A 24,727-nucleotide genomic window follows, 5' to 3' on the forward strand; every position below is an offset into this window, starting at 1 on the left:
GGTCCCAGTACACACACAAAAAAATACTATCTTCACTTTTCTCTTTTTTCCTTGTCAGTCATGGGGTTTGATATCAGGGTCTGGGCACTGTCCCTGAGCTAGAGCTCTACCACTTTAAGCCACAGCCCCACTTCATTTTCTGGTACTTTATTGGAGATAAAGTCTCACGAACTTTCCTTCCTGGGCTGGCCTCAAACCCTGTTCCTCAGATCTCAGCCTCCTCCTGAATAGCTAGGATTACAAGTGTAAGCCACCGGCGGCAAGTTTCACCCAGCCAAAATTGGCCCACTTCATGGTATTAGCAGTGGGCCTACTATCTCCCCCCTGCCCCTCCCCAGTGCCTATTGTAGATGAAGGATCCGTGCATGCATGCATGGTTGCTGGAGATCCCCGGGCGCCTGGGCACTGCTCTTGGCAGAACTCATGGCATGAAGTGTAAGCTGCCCCACGTGGGTCGTCTCTCCCCTTCTCCTAGCTGAGTGGCCTCTCTCTAAATATAGCCCGGGGGGATGAGCTCAGGCCTATTTGAGGTCCAGTTTGGGAAGCAGCCAGAGCTTTCTTCAGGCTCCCAGAGGAGCCACCGCTGCTTTTGTCCATTCCTGCTACTGGGTACCTTCATCAGCCCCCTGACTGCCCACCACTCACCATGCCGGAGGAGACCCAAGAAGGTAGGAGAGGGGGACCGTGAGGGAGGGTAAGGCCTCAGTCCTCCAATCCTGTGGACCACACGGAGATCCCACTTTTGTCCAACTGACCTTACTGTCTTGCCATCAGTTTTCCTGCCCCAACTCTAGAAAAGGAAGCTGGCCCTCAGCCTGGAGAACGAACCTGCCCTGCCCGGGACCACTCCCCAAGCCCCAGGCCCTGTTTCCGTTCTCCTGATTGTGGACCACAGGGAGGTGTGGGGAGGAGCTATCTACTCCAGACTGTGCCCAAGTGGGTGTGGGCATCTGTTGATCTGTTCGGCATGCCTTTCAGGGAGGAAACGAAGACTGGTGTGGGCAATGAGTACAGAAAGCATTTGGGTACCTGGCCTGAGGACTGGCCTCTGGTCTCTCCCCCATCTTGTGCCTGCATTTTCCTAACAGGCTTAAGAGTTTGGGGTTGTTCAGTTTGATCAGACTGAACCTCAGCTACTTCGGAGCTGGGAAACTAGCATCCGACTCTTGCATTGCATTGTTAAGCTGGGCACTGATGGCTCACGCCTGTCATCCTAGCTACTCAGAAGGCTGAGATTGGAGCATTGCAGTTGGAAGCTAGCCTGGACAGGAAAGTTTGTGAAATTCTTATCTCCAATTAGCCACAGAAAAAGCCAGGAGTGGAACTGTGGCTCAAAGTGGTAGAGGGCTAGCCTTGAGCAAAAAGGAGCTCAGGGACAGTGTCCAGGCCCTGAGTTCAAGCCCTATGACCAAAAATAAAGAAAAGAGGTAAGCGCCAGCTAAGTGATCAAACTGAGTAAGCATGAGGCCCTGAATTCAAATCTCCATGCTGCCAAATACAAAACTCAGATGGCTCAAATCATTAAAACCACGAAGTACAGAAACAACACAATGGGCACAACCTGTGAGTGGGTAATTAGGCAAAAAAAGTCAAATCAAGAAAGGTAAGATTGCCAGGTGCCAGTGGCTCATGCCTATAATCCTAGCTACTCAGGAGGCTGAGATCTGAGGATCACAGTTCAAAGCCAGCCTGGGCAGGAAAGTCCATGAGACTTTTTTTTTTGGGGGGGGGGGTGTCCAGTCGTGGGATTTGAGCTCTGGGCCTGGGCACTGTCCCTCAGCTCTTCAGCTCAAGGCTAGCACTCTACCACTTGAGCCACAGCACCACTTCCAGCTTTTTCTGCTTATGTAGTGCTGAGGAATCGAACCCAGGGCCTCATGCATGTGAGGCAAGCACTCTACCACTGAGCCACCTTCCCAGGCCCTCCATGAGACTCTTATTTCCAATAAACCACAAGAAAACCAAAAGTGACGCTGTGACTCAACTGGTAAGAGTGCTCACCTTGAACTGAAGAGCTCAGGGATAGCACCCAGGCCCAGAGTTCAAGCCCCAAGACCAACTCAAAAAAAAAAAAAAAAGGCAAGTTTTTGTCTCTCAAATTAGCAAGTACATGTGCACATGTATACATGTAATTTGTGTGTGTGTGGTCTATATGTGTGAGTTCTGGGGCTTGAAGTCAGTCTGGTTGGCTCAGAGGTAGAGCGCTTGCCATGCATGCATGAGGAATTGGGCTCAATTCCTCAGCACCACATAAGCAGAAAAAGCCTGAAGTGGTGCTGTGACTCAGGTGGAAGAGCACTAGCCTTGAGCTGAAGAGCTGAGGGACAGCGCCCAGGCCCAGAGTTCAGGCCTCACGACCAACAACAACAAAAAAGACTAGTACTCTCTCTTGATCCACACAGCTTTACTTCTGACTTTTTGGTGGTTAGTTGAAGGTAAGTCTTGAAAACTTTCCTGCCCACGGCTGGCAGAATCTTGGACCTCAGCTTCTTGAGCAGCTAGTACAGGTGCTCATCTTGGACAGACATATTTCAGGACAATTTGATAGTATGTTAAAGGAAAAAAAGCTGGGCGCCTGTAATCCTAACTACTCAGGTGGCTGAGATCTGAGGATCACAGTTCAAAGTCAGCCCAGGCAAGAAAGCCCCAGGCCCCAGAATTCAAGCCCCACGACCAAAAAAATAAATAAATAAATAAAAATAAAAATCCTGCTTTTGTATTCAGTAATTCTACTTCTGGGAATTAGCCTTAATAACTTGAGGAAATTGGGAGAGCGGGGGCGACTTTATACTCAAGGATGGGGATCCTGGGAATGATTCGTTTCTGAAGCCAACAGGAAACCACCTAAATGGTCAGTCAGCCTCATAGAGATGGCTGCAGGGCATGTGAATCTGTTTGATGAAGCAGGCAATCCTGTAGGGATGCTGATTGAAAACGGCAGGGTTCACTCAAGAATAGTTGAACCCCACTGAATTTGTTAAAGGTGGGACAAAGACTTGCCCAAAAAGCTTTCAAATGGCTGGAATGGGCCTGCCGAAGTCTGGGAGAAGTTTGTCCAGGCCCCTAAAGTTTAGCCTGATGTGTGTACAGCGGTCGAGGACAGAAGAGGCAGAGCTAAACTACCAAAGCTGTGTGACAGCTTTGTTCTGCTGATGAACTATTTTTCTAGAAATGAGCAGAGAAAGAAATGCCTATAAATCCTCAGGTACAGCTGGGCGCCGGTGGCTCCCGCCTGTCATCCTAGCTACTCAGGAGGCTGAGATCTGAGGATCACAGTTTTGGGGGGGTGTGTTGTTTTTGTCAGTTGTGGGGCTTGAACTCGGCCTCGGTGCTGTCCCTCAGCTCTTCAGCTCAAGGCCAGCACTCTACCGCTTGAGCCACAGTGCCACTTCTCGTTTTCTGAGTGGTTTACTGAAGATGAATCTCATGGACTTTCCTGCCTGGGCTGGCTTTGAACCATGATCCTCAGATCTCAGCCTCCTGAGTAGCCAGGATTACAGGCGGGAGCCACTGACACCTAGCAAGATTCAGTTCTAAACCAGCTTGGGTAGGAAAGACCCTAAGACTTATCGCCAGTGAAAACCAGAAGTGGTGCTGTGGTTCAAGGGAAAACAGGCCCTGAATCCAAGCCCCATGACCAAGAACAACAACAACAACAAATCTTCAGGTGCTTAGAAGGAAAGCTGGAAGAAATAAAGATGGAAGTCGGGCATACCTCCATCATCCTTCACACCCGTGTAGGGGCCAGGACTCTTCCAGGATCCAAGCCACAGGTCATTCCTGAAGTCACGGGAACTTACAAGCCAAAGCCTGCGCCCTCCCAGCCCGCACCCCTGAAGCGACCTGGGAGAAGGGTAGGGTTACTTGCTGGCTCAATCAGTCCCACTGCTCCTGCAGACTCGGTGGCACCGATGCACAACCAGAGGATTAGGGCGCCACTGGCCCCCAACCATGTGCTGGAGGAGGTGCGTTTGCACCATGTGGAGTCCATCAGCGACCTGCACAGCGGAGGTGAGCAGGGCAGGGGTGAAGGGTAGATGTTTGGGGCACAGAGGAAAGAGAATGCACCTGCGGCACCCCCCCCCATCCATCCTCTCTGCAGGCCTGCTGCGCCCCTATCTGGCTGAAGAGGTGCGGCCGTGGGACGAGCTGCTGGGCGTGCTGTCCCCGTCGCTGTGTGCCCAGGCAGGCTGCGGCCCGGGCTGTGGCCGTGGGGGGTTCCTGCTGCTCCTGGCCCTGCTGGTGTTCACCTGCCTGGCGCTGGCCATTGTGGCTGTGTACTTGAGTGGTAAGGGACGGGCAGGGCAGGAGGGACGAGAGGAGAGGCGTGGGGTGGGGTTTGCAGTGAGGACGATTGGGTGTGACTTGGGAGGGGGGTCAGTGGGTGCCCCCTGGAGCTGGGCTGGTGGGGGAAGCCATGGGGTGGCATGTGACCTGCCCGGGTTTCACAAACGCTTGACAGTCCCCCCCCACCCCCCCCCAGTGCTGCAGAGCGAATCGCTGCGGGTGCTGGCACACACGCTGCGCACACAGGAAGAGACGCTGCTCAGGCTGCGCCTCGCCAGCCTCAGCCAGCTCCGAAGGCTCAACTCCAGCATCGCCCGGGCGCCCAGCTGAGGGGGCCCCGGGGCCCGGCGTGTCTGGGGGTGTCTGGCAGGCCTCGCCTCTCTGCTCCCGATGCCAGCTGCGTCTACCCTAGTTTCTTGATGAGATTTTCTCATTTTTTCTAGCCGCCTGCCTCTGCTGACTTCCCCAGCCAGGCCTGGCCCAGCCTCCTGGTGCCAGGGCAATGCTTTGGATGTCCCAAGGTCAAAGGCTGGGGCACTTAAGTCTTACTGGCGGCCTTCCGTGGCCGGTCAGCAGCCTCTGGCCACCCTCAGAAGTCTAGAAATAGCTGACCCTGCTCAGTCACCCACTCTTGCCAGGACTCCCAGTGTGTGTGTGTGTGGGGGGGAGGGTCCGGCCTCAACTTCCAAAGACAGATTGGGGGAGGCCCCCTGGGGAAAAAGACTGCCTTAAAGAGCAAGGGGGGGGGGGGGGGGAGATGCAGCAGGGAACAAGGGGGAGGGGGGAGAGGGAACACCCATGAAATCTCCAAGACCCCGAGACCACAGGAGGCTAGGCAGGACATCATTTCTTGTCATCTTTAAAAACCAGCACACAATTCCATTCCAAGTAGCTCTTGACCTTCCTCCCTGCTGGGGGGGGTACCTATCCAGGCACCCTAAGAGAGCAAGGCCTAAGAAAGAAAAGGCAGAGCCCCCCCACCCACCCGCCCGCCTGCCCCCTCAAGCCCTGGGAAAGGCACACACTTGGGCACCCTGAGATGGGGCAGGAAAGAGGCCGCAGGGGCTGAGTGCAGGGACAAAGGAGCCAGACCTCTAAGGGTGCTGACCCCCCTCCCCAATCCTCCCACCCTGTGTTCTGTTTTTCGGTTTTTCTCATTTAAAAAAATAATAATAATAATAAAGTGACAATCACTGGCAGGGGCCAGTTCTTGCACCATTTTCGGTTAAAAAACACAGCCAGGGGCACGGACAGTCTTGGTGATCGGCTTCATAGGATGTCCGCCCGCTTATCCCGCGTGCGGCTCCGGGCCTTGGTTTGGGCTTTGAAGGCGGCAGCGTTGTACAGGTGCTGGGGGGGGAGGGAGGAGGCAAAGAAAAGGGGGGAAATGGAGGTGGAGAGTAGATCTAGTGAGCAGAGAAGGAGGGAGACCAGATCCTTCCTGCAGCTCACAGGAAGCTCCTCCTCAAGGGAAAACAGCCGTGGGTGAAGGGTACAAACCTTCTCAAAGCGAGAAATCCTGCAGGCCTTCAAGGCAGAGGCGTCCAGCACCAGCACGGGGCCTAGGCCAAAGACATCCCGGAGGAACTCATTGTTCTGGGGACAGACAGAAGGGCAGTGAGCTTGGGGCCTTCCCACGCGGCCAGGCGGGGCGGCCTCCCCCCCGTGATGTTTTTCCCCACCCGGACCTGGAGGTGGTGGTGCAGGCCGGACCCCAGCACCTCCTTGAAGGCCGCGTAGATTCTGCGCCGAGCCCAGCTGTCCACGTAAAGCACTTCAAATCCAAAGCGGATTTTCTCTTCCTCACATTCACCACCCTGTAAGGGGGGTAAGACCCACACCGCTGGGCTTTGGTGGCTACATCTGGGGACACACACATGCTAGGACACACACACACACACACACACACACACACACACACACACCTCAATAAAGTGCAGCACAGCACGGAAAATCGAGCGCTGGCGCCGGCGGTCGGCCTTGGCGCGGTACTTGTTGCTGTCCGTGGCTAGCGTGCGCAGAGCGCTGCAGAGGGCCTCCAAGTCCTCATAGATGAAGTCCTCCTGCGGGGAGATGGAGAGCAGGCTCCAGCTCTGCAGGGTGGCAGCTTTCCTGGCTGCCACTCGCCGCCCTGCCTCCTCCCTGCTGCCCCTTGCAGCCCCTTCTAGGCCTCTGCCAAGGGGGCCACCCCTCATCCTAGCTCCGAGCCTGTCAACCTGTGGCCACCTCCCCCCCTTCAGAAGGACCCCGGGCTGCTGCTTCCGGGGACATGTTCTGTTACCCAGTCTGGGGAGTCCCGACAGCTAGGGTACCCCCCCCCACTGTCTCTCGCACCTCAAGGTCCCGGGCGAGTTCAAAGAGCAACGCGATGGTCTCGCCGGCAGCGATGCGCAGGTTCACGCTCTCACTGGACAGCAGCTGGGGCAGCTGGGGCAGCCGCCTGGGGAAGGGGCAGGCTAAGCTATCCGTGTAGGTGGGAGGCTCCTCCAAACACTCCCCAGGCGCTCCCAGCGGGCAGCCGTGCCTACCTGTCAAGGATATGGCGGAGATGGGTGCTGGGGCAAATGGTGAGCAGCAACGCCCAGGCCTGCAAGGCAGCACCGAGCAGGCCATGCAAACTGGCGGGGATCACAGCAGGGGCGGAGCCGCCTGCAGCGCAGTGCCGGCTGAAAACAGCTTCTAAGCAGGCAAGGCAAGCCAACAGGTCCTAGGAGCACAAGGCAAGAGAATGGTTTAGGGACAAAGGATAAGCTGTGTGTGTGTGTGTGTGTGTGTGCGTGCATGTGTGCCAGTTCTGGGGTTTGAACTCAGGGCCTGGACACTGCTAGTTACTCTAGCATTTGAGCATAGGTCCATTTCCAGCTTTTTAGTGGTTAACTGGAGATGAGCATCTCATAGACCTTCCTGCCCAGGCTGGCTACAAACCCCGATCCTCAGATCTCAGCCTCCTGGTTAGCTACGATTACAGGCAGGAGCCACCAGCAGAGTGCCCAGTTCATGTTGCTGCTATCCGGGCCAGCAAGGGAGCTCCCTGATGGTAAAGCTGTGGGTGGCTGAGCAGGAGATACCGGGGCTGGCTTCGGGCCTTCACCTTCAGATCTGAGCCTCCTGGGTAACTGGGATTAGCGGGGATCTTAGGAATTCTTAACACCTGTGTCTCAAAACCACTCACCTGGATGTCGGCGGCAGCCACGTAGCAGCCCAAGCCAAGAGCAGAAGCACACTGTTGGGAGAACAAAACCGGGCCACGGTCAGGGGTGAGCCTAGGTTCTCAGTCATGAAGCAGGGCAGGTGGAGGCCACCCTCTGCTTAGAGACGGGGTGGAGGAGAGGCTTGATGGAGGCAGGACACTCACGTGCAGCCGGGCGGTGGGGCTAGCTGTGCTGTCGCTGAGCACCGAGACCAGCAGGGGCTGCAGGCTGCGGAACAGCTCCTCTCCTTTGGGTCCGGGGCCCAGCTGTATACAGAGCAGGCCGAGCACAGCGGCAGCCAGGGCCTGTTCCTCACCCTTCCCTGCAAGATGCTTTTCGGTTAGGCCAGGCAGCCATTGTCATCGCCTGCCCCAGACACCCCAGACCTGACCTTTCTTGAGGCACTTTTCCAGGGCATCAGACAGTGTGAAGCAGCGCTCCAGCAGGAAGTCAGGGAGCAGATGCGAGGCGAGAGCTGGACGCAGGCTATCCAGAGCTCCCTGCCGGGTCTTGGCACTGGGGGAATTAAAGAAGTGCAGGTTGGGGCTGGGAAGGTGGCTCAGTGGTAGAGTGCTTGCTTTGCATGCATGAGGCCCTGGGTTCGATTCCTCAGCACCACAGAAGCAGAAAAAAGCCAGAAGTGGTGCTGTGGCTCAAGTGGTAGGGCACTAGTCTTAAGCTGAAGAGCTGAGGGACAGCGCCCAGGTCCAGAGTTCAGGCCCCACGACTGACCAAAAAAAAGGGGGGGTTGCCAGTGGTTCACGCCTGTCATCCTAGCTACTCAGGAGGCTGAGATCTGAGGATCGAGATTCCAAGTCAGCCCAAGCAGGAAAGTCCATGCGACTCTTATCTCCAGTGAACCACCCCCAAAAGCCAGAAGTGGAGCTGTGGCTCAACTGGTAGAGTGCTAGACTTGTGCAAAAAAGCTCAAGGATAAAACCTAGGGACTGGAATTCAAGCCCCAGGATCAGCGCGCGCACACGCACGCACACACACACACACACAAGCGAGGTCATATGGGCCGATCCTCCTCTCTCGCTCATACCTGGCATAGGCTGATTAGGACCCTGAATATAGATAGGCGTTGGCTCGCAGCCAGAGGTACCTCTTGTCTGTGAGGCAGTCCACATATTCCTTTAGCTTTTCCTTAAGGTCTTCCTGCTGACCCTGCTCATCCACGGCATCACCCCCTGCAAGGCCAGTGGGTCAGCACGACTTCTTGCCCTTGTTCAATGGAGCCCTCTCTGAACCCCTGCCAGAAACCGCCACCTGCTCTCACCCAGGCCGTCCTCGGCAGCGGTGCTGACAAGGCTGGGGCATTCGCTGGTGGTGCTGCGGGCCTCGCTGGCTGCATCATCCTCACTGGACCCTGAGTCCGCTTGGGCACTACTCCGGGCACCTGGGAAGCATAAAATTGGCATTTGAGAGCCAGGCACTGGCACTTCATGTCTAACTAGTCAGGATGCTGCTGCGATGTGAGGATTGTTGTTCGGAGCCAGCCTGGGCAGGAAAGTCCATGAGACTCTCATCTCCGATAAACTACCAAAAAGCCAAAAGTGGAACTGTGACTCAGGTGATGAGTGCTGGCCTTGAGCAAAAGGAGCTCAGGAACAGTGTCCAGGCCCTCAGTTCAAGCCCCCAGGACTGGCACAAAGGAGAAAGGGAGAGAAGAGGGAAAGGGAGAAAGAAGAGATTACTGGATCAGTTGCCCAGAATTTAAAACCAAAGTTTCTCTAATGACAAAGTAGAGTGTCAAGAGCAGCTCTTTCAGGTGGAATAGCCGAAGACAAATGAGCTACAGCTCTGCTTCAGGCCAATACACTTCTCAAGTTACCTATGAGCCTGGGCCAGAAGCCAAGCTCCCTGTACCTCAAATATATATATACTTTTTTTTTTTGGTCAGTCGTGGGGCTTGAACTCTGGGCCTGGGCGCTGTCCCTCAGCTCTTCAGCTCAAGGCCAGTGCCACTTGAGCCACAGTGCCACTTCTGGTTTTCTGGTGATTTATTGGAGATAGGAGTTTCATGGTCTTTCCTGCACCAGCTGGCTGAGCCCCGATCCTCAGCTCTCAGCCTCCTGAGTAGCTAGGATTACAGGTGTGAGCCATCAGCACCCTGCTTCAAATAAATTTTCTTTTGAGCTTCCTTTATTCTGCTCAGGACTATTAGCTCTTGGTATAAACATACTGACACCTCCTGATCCTGAAAGAGCAGAAGTGGTCCTTGACTATATCAGCCTTTAAAAACAGGTTCACGGGGCTGGGAAGGTGGCTCAGCTGTAGAGTGCTTACCTAGCATCCATGAGGCCCTGGGTTTGATTCCTCAGCACCACATAAACAGAAAAATCCTGAAGTGGCGCTGTGGCTCAAGTGGTAGAGTGCTAGCCTTGAACTGAACTGCTCAGGGACAGCGCCCAGGCCAAACAAAAAAACACAGGTTCACAATAGGGAAATATTGGGGTCCGTGGCGCCAGGATGTGTGGGTTCACATGATGTGTAGATTCAGTCGAGGGCTAGGGACTGACTTTGGCAAAGATGACCAGATAGGTTTTAATTACCAGACTGGCTCTACAGCTCAGGTACTTATGCTCCTTGCCCATAGGAAAAGGTCCAGCTACACACAGGCTTCTTCTGCACACCTATTATCTTACCACTCTGCATGCCCAAACAGCCCAGCCTTCTCTCACTCGGGCCTCTGTGCTCTGGTTCTTTTGGCTGCCATTACACAACACCTAGACTCTTCTCCACCGCTTAGGACTCACCCAGAAGTCCCTCCCATCGGGTTTCCCAGGTTTCCATTTGGGGTTGGCTCTCTTCAGCAAATGGTGCCAGCACCCGTCCTTGTTATGAAATGGTTACACTGAACAAATGTATCCCCACCAAAAGCCCCAGTAGGGCGGCGGTCAGGTTAAAGCTGTGTCTGGCTGGCACCCTACCCAAGCAGAATAAACATATGTGTTGACAGCACACCACAGACTTCTGGCGCAGGCTGATAAAGGAGACCCAAGGATCCCTTCGGACCTCAGGCTCTAGGGTTTTCACCTATTCCCTGGGGCTGAACTGCCAGGGCTCCAGTATTGTACCGTCCTGAGGGCACCTCCCTCAGTTATCCAAAACAGGTGAGGCTTCGGTCCACTTCCCGGTTCTTCAGGGAAGAACCAGGCCTTGGCACGCGCGCGCGCACACACACACACACACACACACACACACACAGACACGCGCGCGCGCACACGTGGAGGGGGGGGCTGACTGTCTTCCCGCTTGGTCCACTGTCAACGAACAACAGAGGAGCAAGGCTTATGGGGAAACTGAAGCCCCTGTGGCTTCAGGTGGCGGCCCAGTCGCAGCTGGGGGCGCGGGAGACCCCCGGCGGGCGAGGCCCGAGTCTGGGCGCACACGTGGCCGGTGCGTCCCGGGGCACGTGCGGGCCTAGGAGTGATCGACAAGACCGAGCTGACCGAGGGGCGTCCGAACCCCCGGAGGAACCACGTAGGGTTCTCCCCCCCCGCCCAGCCCCCACCCCGCGCCCCCCAACTCACCTCCTCCGCGGCGCCGGCCGCCCTTGCGGGGCGCGTTGCCCTTACGGGCGCGGGGCATGCTGGGAAGCAGGAGTGCGTGTTGTGGCGGGGGTGGGCGCGGGGTCAGGGACCTGGCGGACAAGGGCTCCAGACCAGCAAAACGCTGGCCAGTGCACCGCACTGAGATTTGGACGGGCGACGGGAGCCACACGCCGCGCGCCCCACCATCTTCTCGAGGCGCCCCGCCCTGTCAAACTGGTCTCTGGGAAGGTAAGTTCCCGGACACCCCACTCTGGCCCAAATCCACGCGCCCGGGACTACGATTCCCAGAGGGCTGTGCGCACAGATGAGGGCCCCCTCCCCCTGCCGCCGGCTGGGCGCACCGCACCATGGGAATCGTAGTCCGCTCTGGAGCCCCACAAACTGACGCCGCTCCAACTAAACTATGCACCCACAATGCCCTGCGCCCTCCCTCCTCCGACCCTCCCACCCTCCGCCCTTGCCGCCCCGGGCAGGTCTCGCGGCGTGGTTGGCACTTCAGGACCCTTGGAGGAGGGCACTTGCGAGAAGTTGTGAAGTTGCTTGGGTTTGAGGAACGTGAGAGGAGCTTGGGTTTGATGGAATAGGGGAAATAGACAAACCTCAGGTGGTTAGAAAAAAAAATGTGACTTTTATAATGAAAGCAGAATGTAGACAACGATTTAGCACTTAATAGACCGGGACTCAGCTCTGCCTCAAGCCCCACTGCCCCTGGATGGGTTTCCTGTGACTTCTGTGTGGATCCAGTGAAGTGTAGGGCTGCCAACCCTAGTTTGCTGGAACACTGATTCTCTTTGGGCCTGAGAGAGCCCCTGCGTCCCCCCCACCCCCACCCCCGCTTTCCCACCAGGGATCCCAAGGGCAGTAGGGAGGAAGTGGGTGTTGTAAGCGGAACAAAAAGGGGATTTCTCCCAGGACTGGGAGAGCAACAGCCGAGAAGAGCTGGCCAGGGCAGGGAGGGAGGGGTCCCTGGGCTTTTATGTAGCTTCTTTCGGTCCAGGCTTAGGTTTCTGGCAAGTAGGTCCCGTCCAGCCCCAGTAACAGCGGCAGCTGAAGGACTCCCAAGTTCCAAGGCTGCCATTTGGCTGCAGGTGCAGAAAGACTTCCCTTTGCCCTGGATCTCGCCGGACACAGCGGCCATGGCCGTGGCACCGCTGGTGACTGCAGGCCATAGCCGCCTTGGTCACACTGGTCACATAGGGGCCTAGGGTGCCCACCAGGTAGTCATGGAGACGCCAACATGCATCCTAGGGAAAAGGGAAGGGTAGGTCAATGCTTATACTCCATAGTCTTGATGTATGTGGCCTCTCCCTCACCCTGGGAACCCCAGCATATGCTATATAAGGTAAGTGGAAGGGGGTAATGATCACCTCAGAGCTGGAGAAACTCAGGTCCCCCCAGAGCACCACGCCGGCTGCCCCTAGTGCTGCACTCACACCAATGGTCTGCACCAGGTCATTCTGGAGATAAAAGAGCTGTTAAGTCAGGCTGAACTGTCTCCCCCCACCCCATTTTTTTTAACCATAAAGAAACTGGTTCAATCTGGGCACCAGTGGCTCACAACTGTCATTCTAGCTACTAATGAGGCTGACATCTAAGGATCATGGTTCAAAGTCAGCCCTGGTAGTAAAGTCTGTGAGACGCTCATGTCTAATTCACCACCAGAACACCATTAGGGATGCTGTGGCTCAAAGTGGTAGAGCACTAACTAGCCTTGAGCAAAAAGAGCTCAGGGACAGTACCCAGGCCCTGACAAAACAAACTGGTTCCCTGCCATGATCTGGACTCTATCTCTAGATCGTGGGGGCTCCTTTGCAACAGAGCTTCTGAGTGATTTCTCACGCCCTCCACTCAGAATAAGTCCTCTTGGTTAAAAGCTCCAAAGGCTGGGCCCTATCCATCTCTTGAGCCTTGCCTCATTGGTCAGATGTTTCTAGAATAGGGCCTTTTTCTTGATCAGGACCACTCCCCAAGTCTCCCTGGGCAAAGTCTTCTCAGACCTTTCTAACACAGGACCAGGGCCCTGGACTCAGACTTCCTGGTTTTAGCTTCTACTTACCTGAGACAGGAACCTCCCAGAGTTCTGATACGTGAGGCGGGTATAGGCCAGGACGGGTAGAGGGTGGACGTGCCCAGCCAGAGCTACACGGAAAGCCTCTTCCAAGCGGTATCGGACAAAGGCTTGGTGGTGGGCAGGTGGCAGCCTGGGCGGGAGGTAGATGCTGGGGAAGAGAGCACTGGAGGCGGCCCATAACCAATGCAGTTGGTTGTTTTGGGCAAGAGTAGCAGCACGACAGTGGCCGGTGTAGTTAGAAGCCATATTGTGCCAGCCATTGCCACAGTCCGGGTAGTGATAGAAACCCCAGAGGCCATGGGGTCGCAGCGCCTTGCCCAGCTGGAGGGTATCTTCCATCAGGGCCCGGGCTGCCTGCTCAAAGCCAGCATGAGCTTTGTGGAGCTGTTGCTGAGGGTTGAGATCAGGGAACACCTGCTGCGCCCAAGTCCACGAGGCAGTCTGGTAGGCTCGGCGGTGGTGACCCCAGTTTCCAGTCCACAGTGGATACCACTCCTCCCAGTCCAGCACTGCCAGGCCAGAGAAGTTGAATGCCAGGCTGTGGTTGATCTGGTAGGCAGCTCGTGCCAGGTGGCGGTGTAGGGGCACAGCCTGGGGGATACCCCCATTGTAAGCTATGCCCTTGGGCCCAAGGTAAGGATAGAGGCCAAGCTGGTTTTTGTAGAAGATGGTGATATTCTGGCCATGGAGATGTTGGCCGTGGTTTGCTATGATGTCCAGGGCCTTGAGTGGGAGGCGTACAGCAAAGCGGGTCTTACAGCGTACTGAGGGAACATTCCACAGCACAGAGAAAGGGCGCTCAGGAGCCTTCAAGAAGGGCCAGCCATACACCAGGCACAGTGCTACCCCTAGCACTAGGGCGGGGCCTAGCTGCGCGGTCATGCCACAGAGATGGAAACCTGCAGGAGAGACGAGGTGTGAGCAGAGAGAGTCCATGGCCAAGGCCAGGCCTTCCCCACCGCAGGGAAAGCCCAGAAAGCAATCTGCCCAAGAATGAGGGCTGGGGCTGGGAATGTGGCTTAGTGGTAGAGAGTGCTTTGCCTGGCATGCATGAAGCCCTGGGTTCAATTCCTCAGTACCACACATCAATAGAAAGAGCCGGAAGTGGCTCTGTGGCTCAAGTGGTTAAGAGTGGTAGCTTTGAGCACAAGCAGCTCAGGGACAGTGCCCAGGCCCTGAATTCAAGTCCCAAGACTGCCAAAAAAAAAGAAAGAATGAGGGCAGGGCAAGGCATGGCTCTCTAGGGTCCAACTGATTTCGCAGAACCACCACACCCCACACACCACACACCTCTGGCCTTCTCCCTCTCTGTCAAGGATATCAGCATATCCTCTGAGACCTCTCCCACACAGCAAGTCAGAGTCCTCTTTGTTCTTCTCCCTTCCCCTGAAATATTCCTTGCTGGCCTAACTTCATTCCTATTCAACACTCAGGTCTCTGCTGAACACCATTTCCTTTAGGTTTCTTTGGATCAGGAGGGAATGTCAAGACACTACTGAATTCCCTTGTCCCAGCCGTGGATCTTGCTACAGTCATGCCAGGTCTCTTCTCTTAGTGTGTGGGGGGTGAGGAGGGAAACTATCTGTGTAATTGGCTATGTCCATTTCTGGGCCTGGCACATAGTAGGTGCTCAGCGAATAGTAATGAGTGAAAAGGAGAGGGAATAGTCTCTGTCTCTAGGGCCTAGCAGGGTGGGAGGGGATAAAGGGGAAGTTATCACCCCATCAGTGACTCCAGGGCCAAGTTGGATCTGGGTGTCTTTTGTCAGGATGGAGGACATGAGCAGGGTCACAGGATGGTTAACAAATAAAATGGTCGCAGCCACACCCAACGGAAGCCTTTATTCAGCCATACTAACGGCTCTGCGGCAGAACTATGAAGCCACTTCTGGCCCTGCTGGAACACAGGAAAGATGCCCGGACTAAGGCTACCTCCTCTCCCCCACCAGGGGCTTGAGGTTGAGGTATGGCCAGCCGCCTGGGCAGTCCAGTGACCTGGGGGATAGCCGCCTTCTCCTGGGTAGCCCTCAGATGTCTTTTTCCATCCAGAATATGGGACATCCCTTCAGGTCTTGGTACTGGGTCTGTATCAGGCTGGGTGGAAGAGGCCCCGGCGGAGGTGGGGGTGGAGAGGAGGTGGGCAGGGGCAGGGGCGGAGGTGGTGGTAACGGGGGCCCCGTGTGGCCGCGTGGGGCAGGTTTGGCAGTGAGGCTAGGAGTCTTGCAGGGTGTCTGGGGCCAGGGGGTCTGAGGGAAGGCACGAAGCAGGGTACTAGGCAGCCGTCGGCTGGCGAAGACCAAGCCCTGCACAGGTTCACCCAGCTTGTAGCCCAGGTGTGCGTAGAAGTGCAGCTGGTCATGAGTGGTGAGGTGCAGCCGTCGGAAGCCTCGGGCACGAGCGAAGGCCTCCAGACCCTCCATGAGCCGCCGTCCAAAGCCACGGCCCCTCAGGGCCCGGGCTACCACCACCGTTTCCACTAAGAGACTCTGGGGCCGGTCTAGAACTCGTGACAGGCGAGCATGGCCCACCACAGTGGGGGCTGCTTCAGGGGAGGGGTGGGGGCTCAGGAGCATCAAGCAGAGCGGGAAGGCATCTGAGGACTGGCCCAGGGAGTGAAGCCGGGAGGCCCGGCTTCGGGGCCACTGATCATTGATGAGGTCGGCACAAGCATCCAGCAGCTCAGGTCGGCAGTGGGCAGGCTCCAGGGTCAACTCCGCCAGGCTGGGCACTGGGATCTCCTTGGCCTGGGGTGCAGGATCCAGGGGGAGCTCAGGTGGGCTAGGACTGAGGTTCATCTCTCAAGGTAGATGGAAGCCAAAGGCAGTTCAACTAGCTTGCTGATGCTCGGGGAGGGGCGGCTCTGGTTGGTGGGTGGGATCCAGGGTGGGCTTGTTCAAGCTGAATCTCGGGGTCAGTTTTGGCTGGCATGCAGGAACCAGAGTCAGCTTAGCCGGGCTGGTACTCAGGATCAGCTCCATCCAGTGCTCAGGGTGTCTAGGGTAGGGGACAGCAGCCTGGCTGGGCCAGAGCTCAGGGTCAGCTCTTGCCTACATGTAGGATCCAGGCTCAGGTGAGGCAGGCTGGGAGCCAAGGTCACCTCCTGTTAGGCTGCAGGTGGCTCAGTGCCAGTCGGATAGGGCCATAGTCTCCAAGCAGTGGCATCTCCTCAAACCACAAGGCTCCCCTCCTGGGGAATAACAGCTGGGCTGGGCTGTATCGGGAGGACACAGTTGGGGTAGGGAAGGACTAATGAGTGCAAAGGGAGTTAAGTGTATCCTGAAACTGCGCAGCGATCTTACACTCACCTGATGGTACGGAGGGCCTGGAAGAGACCTGTTTTCTCTACCCTGGGGGAGAGAATTCAGGTGCATGTATCCCAGTATCCTACGACATATTGGAGGAAAGCTGAGAAAGATGGTAAGCTGAAGGCTAGGGTAGAATCCAGGGGTTCTGGCTTCTCTATCTGCCTGGCTATCCATTTCTCCTCCCCAAGATGATCAACCCAGCCTGTTTCCCAGTTCTTTCTCTCTAGCATTCCACTACTAAGCCTGGCTGGCCTTGGACAGAAAATGCAAACCAGACACCATAGCTACTGCTTTCACCCATCTGAGGTTCTCTTTGGAAGAAACACACCTCTCCAGGAGCTGCCTGTTCCTTCCTTTTCCTACCTAGCAGCTCTGCCTCCAGTTGCCGGCCTCTTCAACTTCCTGGACCATGCCCATGTCTCGCTGACCTTTGGGCACTCATTCTCGAAGCTTAGCATTCCCCTCCTTCTTCTGCCTTCCCTGCCCAGTCACAAAAATCTCTGGCTCCTTTTCTGATTCTGCCCAGCTCAGGACATTGAACAGAGATCCAACTGACTCTACCAGATGGGGTCCCAGCAACACCAGGTGGGGGTGCAGTGTGGGGCCCGCAATTGCACCAGACAGTTACAACTGTGGACCAGGTTCCCTCTGGGTTTTGTAATCACTCAAGATAAGGACCACAGCTTCCTTATATGTCCAGAGGTGGCCAACGGCCTCCAAGTTGGGGGCTCAGAAATCCTGTGCGCAAACCCTATTGTTGTCCATCTTTTTATTTTTGTCAGTCCTGGGACTTGAACTCAGGGCCTGGGCACTCTCTGGGCTTCTTTTGCTCAAAGTTAGCACTCTACCACTAAGCCATAGCGCCACTTCCAGCTGTTTGTTTCACTGAGGAATTGAACCCAGGGCTTCATACATGCTGGGCAAGCACCCTACCACTAAGCCACATTCCCAGTCCCCCATCTTTTTTTGTTTTTTGGCTTTTTTTGTGCACTGGTCCTCCTAGGGCTTGAACTCGGGACATGGGTGTTGTCCCTGGCCTTTTTTGTGCGTTCAAGACTCGTGCTTTACCACTCTCAAGTGCACACCCCCAGCTGCACTTCTGACTTTTTAGGTGGTTAACTGGAGATTAGCATCTCAAGGGTGTCCTGTCCCCGCTGGCTTTGAACCACGACCCTCAGATGTCAGCCTCTTGAGTAGCTGGGATTACAGGAGTGAGCGACAAGCTCCAGCTCTGCTCATATTATTTGAGATCTTGCCTAGCAGGAGAGGATCTGTGCTGGGGGCTCACTCCTTTCCTCCTTATTTTTATTTTTTTCTCCCTGTGGTACTGGGGTTTGAACTCACGGCCAGCCACTCCGCCAGCACACGCTGTGTAATTTCTCATAGTGGTCTCCTCTCCTCTCCACTGAGCTCCTCCTGGTTCTCTTCCCGCCAGCCCTTGGAGCTAGTCCTTAATAATATAGTTCCCAATTCTCCTCGTGCCACACCCCACCTCCCCTCGGCCCCCTCACCTGTTTCAGCCACCTCTCTACAGAAAGAAGCGGCGCTCCCAAGGCCTGAAGCTTCAAGGTGGGCCCTCAGGTCTCACCACGCTCCCCCCCCACCCACAAGCTTACCCCACAGGCTGAATGAACGCTGCAGCGCAGCCCCGCCCACTGTGGGCGGGGCGACGCGCGGGAGTGGGCGGGGCTGCCCCAGGGGCCTCGACTCCCCCCCCCTCCCCGCCCCTCCATGGGTCACAGGTAAGGGGTTCGAAAGATTGACTCCAGGGCTGGGTGTGGCTCGGCCTGCACCCGAAGGGAGGGCCTGGGCACGCGGGGACCTCCAAGGTGGGGAGGGGGGGGACGAGCGACGCGCAGGGAGGGCGAGGCGGTACTGACATGTTAATAATGCTGGTGCTGGGTGTTCTGTGTCCGCACGGCTCGGCTTCTCACGGTCTCCGGCTCACACTCCTCGGTCCTCCCGCTCCGGCTGCGTCCCGTCCCCCCCCCGCCCCCCCAGCGGTGTGCTGCGGCCGACACGTGCGGGTTTTTAACAGTCGACGGCGTCACTAACTCTCCCCTGAGCTCCTCCACGGCTGCCAGGCCCGGCCCCGGGACGCCGGAGCGTCACCGCCCCGGCCCCGCCCCTTCGTTCTGCGACGTCACAACACCAGGACGAGGGCGCAGGCTCAGTCCCTTCCCCGCCCCTGTGGAGGCGAGGGCGTGGCTTCCGGATGGCCACGCCCCCCTTCCTCCAGCCCGGTTGCCCTTTCAGACTCCGCCTCTGAGGTCCGTGTGTCTCCCAATCAGGTCTGGCTCGGATTCACTTCCGCTTCAGCTCAGCCCTTGCCCCGCCTCCGACGTTAGCTCCGCCCCTGCTTCACCAGCCCCGCCCCTGCTTCCCCCGCCCCGCCTCAGCTCGTCCCAGGCTCTGACCCTAAAGTCCCATTGGCGGGGAGGGGGCGGTTGTGGGGCTTGAACTTAGGCTCTGGGTGCCTTCCCAAAGCTTTTGTGCTTCACTCTACCTTCTGAGCCACAGCTCCAGTCCTAGTTTTCTAGTGGTTACTTGGAGATAAGAGTCTCACAGACCTTCCTGCTCGGGTTGTCTTCGAACCATGATCTTCAGCCTCCTGAGTAGCTCCTGAGTCAGGCCTGAGCCACTAGAACCTAGTGGCTTTCTCCTCTCCCTCCCTCCTTCCCTCTCTCTTTCTCTCTATCTTGGGTCGGTCACGGGGCTTGAACTCTGGGCCTTTGTCACTGTCCCTGAGCTCTTCAGCTCAAGGCCAGTGCTCTACTACTTGAGCCACAGCACCACTTCTGATGTTCTGGTGGCTCATTGGAGATAAGAGTCTCATGGATTTCCCTGCCCAGGCTGGCTTTGAACTGTGACTCTCAGATCTCAGCCTCCTGAGTCGCTAGGATTACAGACCGTGAGGCACCAGCACCCAGCACCCATTTTTATTTGGGTTCCCTGGGGACAGGATCCTGCCCCCTGCCCAACATAGAAACAAGGTTCTGGTTAGTCGCTGCCCTCAGACAGATGTTAGACTTGGACTAAAAAAGAGGAACCTTTGCGGTGCATCCTGGATACCAGAGCTGGCCCACTTTCAGCATTCAAATAAACAGATCTCCTAAATAAAATCACATCACGTCTGCTTTATTTGCTGGGTGGGGTGGTGCTAGTGTCTCAGTGAATCAGTAGGTCCTGCAGTGCTGGTTATCAAGTTATTCAAGAGCAGGTGAGCAAGGACCCCATCTCTGGAACCAGACAGCTTAGATCTGAACTTCTGCTGTGCAACCTCCCTCTCCCTGTGGGTTCCTTGGTTTTCTTCCTCACAGACTCATTGTGAAAACTAAACAAATTAGCCAGCTTTAGTACAGAACAGGCCCTTGGTGAATGGCATCTTTTGTGAATGACCACCGGAAAGGCTGGTTCAGTGTCTCTGGAGGAATTGTCTATGATCCTGAGGAATAACCTCATAGGACATGGAAAAGGATGATTGATCTCTGCCTCAGGTTCTAACTCTCTCAGCCTGTGTGTGTGTGTGTGTGTGTGTGTGTGTGTGTGTGTGTGTGTGTGTGTGTGCAGGACAGATGCCCAGGATAGTATCTGACTATGACCATGACTTGCGTGCCTGTGCTGTGGTCACCTCAAGACTGCATGAGTTCTACTCAATGTATGGAACCTGCCCATCACCAAATGTCCCTCTGTTCACACGAGGCTCCCCGCCAGCCCTGGTAACAGCGACATTTGAACTTCATAGCCATCTGCGCCCGATCTTCAAGTGAGAGGGTACCCTTCAGGGTCAAGGGTCTGCCACCGTGTGTAAGATGGATGGAGAAACTTGCAGGGTTAAGGAACAGTTGGGCCTGGGGGTGGCTGTGGCGGCGGGCACAGCGCCCATGGCCAGTACATAGTGCTTGACTGCAGAGAAGAGCTCCACTGGTAACGTTCAGGACGAAGGGCCCCAGTGTGGTATCCATATAGTTCTTGATGGCTTGGCATGATTCCTGGGTGGGAAGGGGAGTGTTAGAGACACCACAGCCATGCATCCACTTACCTAGGGCAGCAGTGGGAAGGAAGGGCGGAACGGGATCTCCTCTCTGCCCCTAGGCCTCAGCTCACCTTGGTCTTCGTGTGTACCCAGCTCATCCAGAGCACGACTCCTGCTGCCCCTTGGGCTGCACTTTCCCCCAAGCTGTGCTCCAACTCTTCCTGGGGAAAAAAAACAACACAGACAACACAGCTCTGAACTGCCCTTCCTGGCTCCCATGGCCGATTTCTGTGACACTGATGGATGGGCTAAATAAATAAGTAATATATAGCTATATATGCCAGGCACTGGTGGCTCACGCCTGTCATCCTAGCTACTCAGGAAGCTGAGATCTGAGGATCGCAATTCAAAGCCAGCCCAAGCAGGAAAGTCCTGGAGACTTTTATCTCCAGTGAACCCCCAGAAAACCAGAAGTGGTGCTGTGGCTCAAGTGGTAAAGCACTCGCCTTGAGCTGAAGAGCTGAGGGACAGCGCCCAGGCCCAGAGTTCAAGCCCCATGAGTGACACACACAAAAAAAAAGCACAGGGAAAGCACCCAGGCCCCAAGTTCAAACCCTACAACGCAGGGATGGGGGGGTGGGATCCCACAAAACTTACCAAGGGCAGAAGTTTAGTCATGTTGTAGAAGATCTGCACATAGGGCAACACAGGCAGGTGAGGGGCCCTGGCAGCTGCAGCCACACGGAATGCCTCTTCCACACGATGCCGCACGAACAGCTGTGCTTTCTCTGTGCCCACCAGCTCTGTGGGCATGTAGATACTAGGGTAGAGGGCACGGCTCTGGTTCCATAGCCATCTTAGCTGGTCGTTTTGGACCCGGATGTAATGTGAGCACTGCCCTGTGTAGTTGGCTCTCCGAAAGTCATAGTTGTAACAATTGGGGAAGCCATAGAAACCCCAGAGGCCACGAGGACGCAGTGTCTCGCCCAGCTGCAGGGTGCCTGCCATCCAGGCCTGCGCAGCTTCCTGGAACTGGTCTTTGGCTGCTTCCTCCACCTGGCTTGCTGGCCAATCAGGGTGCTGTGTCTGTACCAGGGCCCGGGAACGTTGCCGATAAATGTCCTTGGAATCCCAATTGAAGGCCCAGAGCGGGCGCCATGCCTCCCAGTCAATGACTGCCAGTCCTGAGAAAGCAGACACAGGAATGGCAGCTTGGATGTCCCAATATGCGCGGGTCAGGTGGGTATACAGGCTGGCATTCTGAGGCAAGCCACCGAATACTGGCTCCCCAGTAGTTGTATAGTAAGGGTAGGTACCCATCTGCCAGCTGTAGAAAATAGTCATGTTAGGACCATGGAAGGTCTGCCCTGGGTTGGTGACCACATCGAAGACACTGACATCCACATCCACGCCGTACCTTTCTAGACACGACTGGGTATTGGCATTCCACACGGTGATGAAGGGCTGGTTGGTTACCACAGGACCCCTGGAGCTTTGAGTCAGGTCCAGCAAGATCAAGAAGAGAGTACAGATGCGAAGCAACTGGGCTGTGGTAGCACAGAGTGGGTCTGCGAACACCTGGCCAAGGGAGGCAAAGCTGAGGAGAGGCCTGGAACTTTCTGTCATCTGCTCAGGGTATGTGGGATGAATCCCTTGCTCACATATCCATCCTTGGCCCTGGTTTTTGTTTAGTTTTGTTTTTGTCAGTCGTGGGGCTTGAACTCTGGGCCTGGGCACTGTCCCTGAGCTCTTCAGCTCTACTACTTGCGCCACAGCGCCACTTCCGGTCCACGGACTTGCCTACCCAGGCTGGCTTTGAACCGTGATCCTCAGATCTCAGCTTCCTAAGTAGCTGGGATTTTAGGCGGGAGCCACCAGCGCTTGGCTTCTTGGCTCTGGTTTGAGTTAAACATTGCCCTACAGTGGTCAGGGAGGTCGATGAAGAGAAGCCCAAAGGGGAACACTGCCATTAGAGGAGATACGCCAATCACTTAGGGCCACGCCTAGGTCATCTGCCTCCCAACAATCTTGCCCTGGCTTAAAGATTGTCTCCCCGTGTTTCCCAAGGACCAGCGAGGCCATGACATCTCCTCTGGAAGAAGGGGCTGAGCTAAACTTGTCACTCCAGACAGCCCTGTTAGATCAGAGGGACACTTCATGATCACTTCCGCTAGAACTCCTAGTAACCACTAGGAAAAAGATGCTCAGTGGCTTAGATCAGCCCAGCCCTTCTGGACCCCTCACCCCCCCCTTACCCCCTCCCCCCAGCTGCCCAATTGTCCCTGCTGACCTCAGGGTAGAAGAGCTTCATCTTCCAAACTTGCTGACTCTATAGAGTGTGGAGCCTAGACAGGGTTTGGCCAGAGTTTCTGCCTTCACACTCCAAAGCCCCAGCTGCACCAGAACCTCCAAGAGGAGAAAGCTGCTGCTAGAAATCCTGAGCGTTTTTGTAGATGGTCACACTACCCCACCCCATCTGGGGGTGGAGCCTTGGTGGGGTAAGGGGTGGGCTAGCAGTGGCCACACCCACTGGCAGGGCTTTGTGGCTGTGCTGTGTAGCTGGAAAGGTAGGGAGGAGGCTCAGGCAGCTGGGAGGAAGCTGCTGAGATCTGGCGTCCGGGTTCCTGAGGATTATAGGCTCAGAGAATACACTTTCTCTAGATCGCTACCATGATGACAGTAGCCGACCATAGACATTCTTGCCTTGGTGGATTCCTTCTTCCTTAAAGCAACAGGGTTGGAGAGATGGAACCCTAGGATATCAGGCTCGTGGGGCAAGCATTCTACTACTGAGCTATGCTCCTCAACACTTAATATATATTATTTCTTTTTGTTTTGATCGGTCATGGGGCTTGAACAGCTTTGATGCTGTCCCTGCACTCTTCAGCTCAAGATGAGTGCTCTACTGCTTGAGCCACAGTGCTATTCCCGTTTTCTGAGTGGTTCATTGGAGAGAAGAATCTCACAGAGTTGCCTGCCCGGGCTGGCTTTGAACCGTGATCCTCAGATCTCAGCCTCCTGAGTAGCTAACATTACAGCGTGAGCCATCAGCGCCCAGCTTTCAAACAATATTTTAAAATATATTTTACAGGACTAGATGTGGCTCATTGATGGAGTGATGAGCTGGCACACATGATGTCCCATACAAAACGAAAACAAAATGTATTTTACAACTGTGTTGATAGATGAAAACTGATCTAGGGGCATGGCTCAAGTGGCAAGTGCAAAGTCCTGAGTTCAAACCACAGGACGTCCGAAAAACAAAGCAAAAAATCAAGACTGGGTATTGGCTATTTATGATCAATATATTTGTTTTTTTTCAATTAAAAAAAATTAAACAGCTGGGTGCTGTTTAAGATGTGAAGACCTGAGCATTGAGTTTTGGTATCTACTGGTTGTCCCTCCTCCCCAATTCTGACTTCTAAAGTTGTCCTTCTATATACTTTTTTTTTTTTTTTTTTTGTCAGTCATGGGGCTGCCACTTCCGGTTTTCTGGTGGTTTATTGGAGATAGGAGTCTCAGAGTCTTTCCTGCCCAGGCTGGCTTTGAACCACAATCCTCAGATCTCAGCCTCCTGAGTAAGCTAGGATTACAGGCATGAGCCACCAGTGTCCCAGCTTTTCTATATACTTTTATCCTTTGATCTTGATATTCAGATTTCTTTTTTTGGGGGGGAGAGTCCTGTCGGGGGCCTGAACTCTGGGCCTGGGTGCTGTCCCTCAGCTCTTCAGCTCAAGGCTAGTGCTCTACCACTTGAACCACAGGGCCACTTCCGGCTTTTTTCTTTTTGCTTATGTGGTGCTGAGGAATCGAACCCAGGGCCTCAGGCAGGCAAGGCAAGCGCTCTACCATTGAGCCACCTTCCCAGCCCTTGATATTCAGATTTCTAAGGTCTGCTTGTGAACTTCAGCATTTGCTTCCTGAAGGTGGTGTCTTTCTTCTAATTTTTATAAAGTCCTTTAATCTCTTTAAATGCAATTTGTGCTGTGTTAGTAGTTTTACTTAGCCCAGACTGTTGTGGCCTAAGCTGTGACTGTAGCTTCGTGGTAGAGTGCTTACCTAGCATGCATGAAGTCCTGGGTTCGATTCCTCAGTACCACAGACACAGAAAAAGCCAGAAGTGGCACTGTGGCTCAAGTGGTAGAGTGCTAGCCTCGAGCCAAAGAAGCTCAGGGACAGTGCCCAGGCCGAGTTCAAGCCCTAGGACTGGCAACAACAACAACAAAAAAGCTGGGAGACTGGGCCCTGGGCAAATCAATCAAGACAAGGATCAAGTCATAGAGACCTTGGCTACTGATCCTGTTCATTCAGGAACAAGGAAGAAAGGGGAAGGGTGATGAA

General features: G+C 55.2%; 5 protein-coding genes across 7 annotated transcripts; 1 reads left to right on the forward strand and 4 right to left on the reverse strand.

Moving 5' to 3' along the window:
- The first annotated feature begins 541 nt into the window (after positions 1-541).
- Positions 542-4,617, forward strand: Lsmem2 (leucine rich single-pass membrane protein 2). The gene is made up of 4 exons (XM_070005269.1): positions 542-668; positions 3,898-4,011; positions 4,103-4,288; positions 4,484-4,617. The coding sequence occupies exons 1-4, from the start codon at positions 647-649 to the stop codon at positions 4,615-4,617; spliced, it is 456 nt and encodes a 151-aa protein (XP_069861370.1). The 5' UTR covers positions 542-646.
- Positions 4,618-5,130: 513 nt separating this feature from the next.
- Positions 5,131-11,255, reverse strand: Ifrd2 (interferon related developmental regulator 2). Of its 2 annotated transcripts, none has more exons than XM_070005313.1 (12): positions 11,015-11,255; positions 8,758-8,877; positions 8,584-8,668; positions 7,870-7,994; positions 7,643-7,800; positions 7,460-7,510; positions 6,816-6,994; positions 6,622-6,727; positions 6,213-6,350; positions 5,976-6,104; positions 5,788-5,883; positions 5,131-5,637 (listed from the first exon to the last, which is right to left on the reverse strand). In XM_070005313.1, exons 1-12 carry the CDS (start codon positions 11,070-11,072, stop codon positions 5,557-5,559), a joined length of 1,326 nt encoding a protein of 441 aa, XP_069861414.1. In that variant the 5' UTR covers positions 11,073-11,255; the 3' UTR covers positions 5,131-5,556. The 2 variants fall into 2 exon arrangements, with proteins under 2 accessions (XP_069861414.1, XP_069861415.1); XM_070005314.1 differs by lacking the exon at positions 11,015-11,255 and adding an exon at positions 10,238-10,334.
- A 388-nt stretch (positions 11,256-11,643) lies between these two features.
- On the reverse strand, positions 11,644-18,003 carry Hyal3 (hyaluronidase 3). Its single transcript, XM_070005315.1, has 4 exons — positions 17,922-18,003; positions 13,092-14,005; positions 12,403-12,492; positions 11,644-12,279 (listed from the first exon to the last, which is right to left on the reverse strand). The coding sequence occupies exons 2-4, from the start codon at positions 13,986-13,988 to the stop codon at positions 12,010-12,012; spliced, it is 1,257 nt and encodes a 418-aa protein (XP_069861416.1). The 5' UTR covers positions 13,989-14,005; positions 17,922-18,003; the 3' UTR covers positions 11,644-12,009.
- Positions 14,929-18,541, reverse strand: Naa80 (N-alpha-acetyltransferase 80, NatH catalytic subunit). Its single transcript, XM_070005316.1, has 2 exons — positions 18,291-18,541; positions 14,929-16,316 (listed from the first exon to the last, which is right to left on the reverse strand). The coding sequence occupies exon 2, from the start codon at positions 15,898-15,900 to the stop codon at positions 15,133-15,135; it is 768 nt and encodes a 255-aa protein (XP_069861417.1). The 5' UTR covers positions 15,901-16,316; positions 18,291-18,541; the 3' UTR covers positions 14,929-15,132.
- Positions 18,542-19,527: 986 nt separating this feature from the next.
- Hyal1 (hyaluronidase 1) lies at positions 19,528-24,558 on the reverse strand. Of its 2 annotated transcripts, XM_070005319.1 has the most exons (5): positions 22,677-24,558; positions 21,804-21,964; positions 21,044-21,713; positions 20,518-20,607; positions 19,528-20,402 (listed from the first exon to the last, which is right to left on the reverse strand). In XM_070005319.1, exons 1-5 carry the CDS (start codon positions 22,695-22,697, stop codon positions 20,085-20,087), a joined length of 1,260 nt encoding a protein of 419 aa, XP_069861420.1. In that variant the 5' UTR covers positions 22,698-24,558; the 3' UTR covers positions 19,528-20,084. The 2 variants fall into 2 exon arrangements, with proteins under 2 accessions (XP_069861420.1, XP_069861419.1); XM_070005318.1 differs by having other exon boundaries at positions 21,044-21,964; positions 22,677-24,557.
- Positions 24,559-24,727: the final 169 nt, after the last annotated feature.

This window comes from Dipodomys merriami, unplaced genomic scaffold (genome assembly GCF_024711535.1).
Source record: "Dipodomys merriami isolate MVZ:Mamm:240054 unplaced genomic scaffold, mDipMer1.0.p SCAF_68, whole genome shotgun sequence".
Classification (NCBI taxonomy): Eukaryota; Metazoa; Chordata; class Mammalia; order Rodentia; family Heteromyidae; genus Dipodomys; species Dipodomys merriami.

Excerpts from the sequence above, each read along its gene's own strand:
- Lsmem2 (XM_070005269.1), top strand. The coding sequence starts at position 647 with ATGCCGGAGGAGACCCAAGAAG. Across the intron at positions 669-3,897 it reads GCCGGAGGAGACCCAAGAAG|ACTCGGTGGCACCGATGCAC; the intron begins GTAGGAGAGGGG and ends CTGCTCCTGCAG. Across the intron at positions 4,289-4,483 it reads TGTGGCTGTGTACTTGAGTG|TGCTGCAGAGCGAATCGCTG; the intron begins GTAAGGGACGGG and ends ACCCCCCCCCAG.
- Ifrd2 (XM_070005313.1), bottom strand. The coding sequence starts at position 11,072 with ATGCCCCGCGCCCGTAAGGGCAACGCGCCCCGCAAGGGCGGCCGGCGC. Across the intron at positions 8,669-8,757 it reads CGCTGCCGAGGACGGCCTGG|GGGGTGATGCCGTGGATGAG; the intron begins GTGAGAGCAGGT and ends CTGGCCTTGCAG. Across the intron at positions 5,884-5,975 it reads GCCTGCACCACCACCTCCAG|AACAATGAGTTCCTCCGGGA; the intron begins GTCCGGGTGGGG and ends GTCTGTCCCCAG.
- Hyal3 (XM_070005315.1), bottom strand. The coding sequence starts at position 13,988 with ATGACCGCGCAGCTAGGCCCCGCCCTAGTGCTAGGGGTAGCACTGTGC. Across the intron at positions 12,493-13,091 it reads CTGGGAGGTTCCTGTCTCAG|AATGACCTGGTGCAGACCAT; the intron begins GTAAGTAGAAGC and ends TTTTATCTCCAG. Across the intron at positions 12,280-12,402 it reads TGAGTTTCTCCAGCTCTGAG|GATGCATGTTGGCGTCTCCA; the intron begins GTGATCATTACC and ends CCTTTTCCCTAG.
- Naa80 (XM_070005316.1), bottom strand. The coding sequence starts at position 15,900 with ATGAACCTCAGTCCTAGCCCACCTGAGCTCCCCCTGGATCCTGCACCC.
- Hyal1 (XM_070005318.1), bottom strand. The coding sequence starts at position 22,697 with ATGAAGCTCTTCTACCCTGAG. Across the intron at positions 21,965-22,676 it reads TGAAGCTCTTCTACCCTGAG|GTGTTCGCAGACCCACTCTG; the intron begins GTCAGCAGGGAC and ends TCCCTTGGCCAG. Across the intron at positions 20,608-21,043 it reads TGACTAAACTTCTGCCCTTG|GAAGAGTTGGAGCACAGCTT; the intron begins GTAAGTTTTGTG and ends TTTTTTCCCCAG.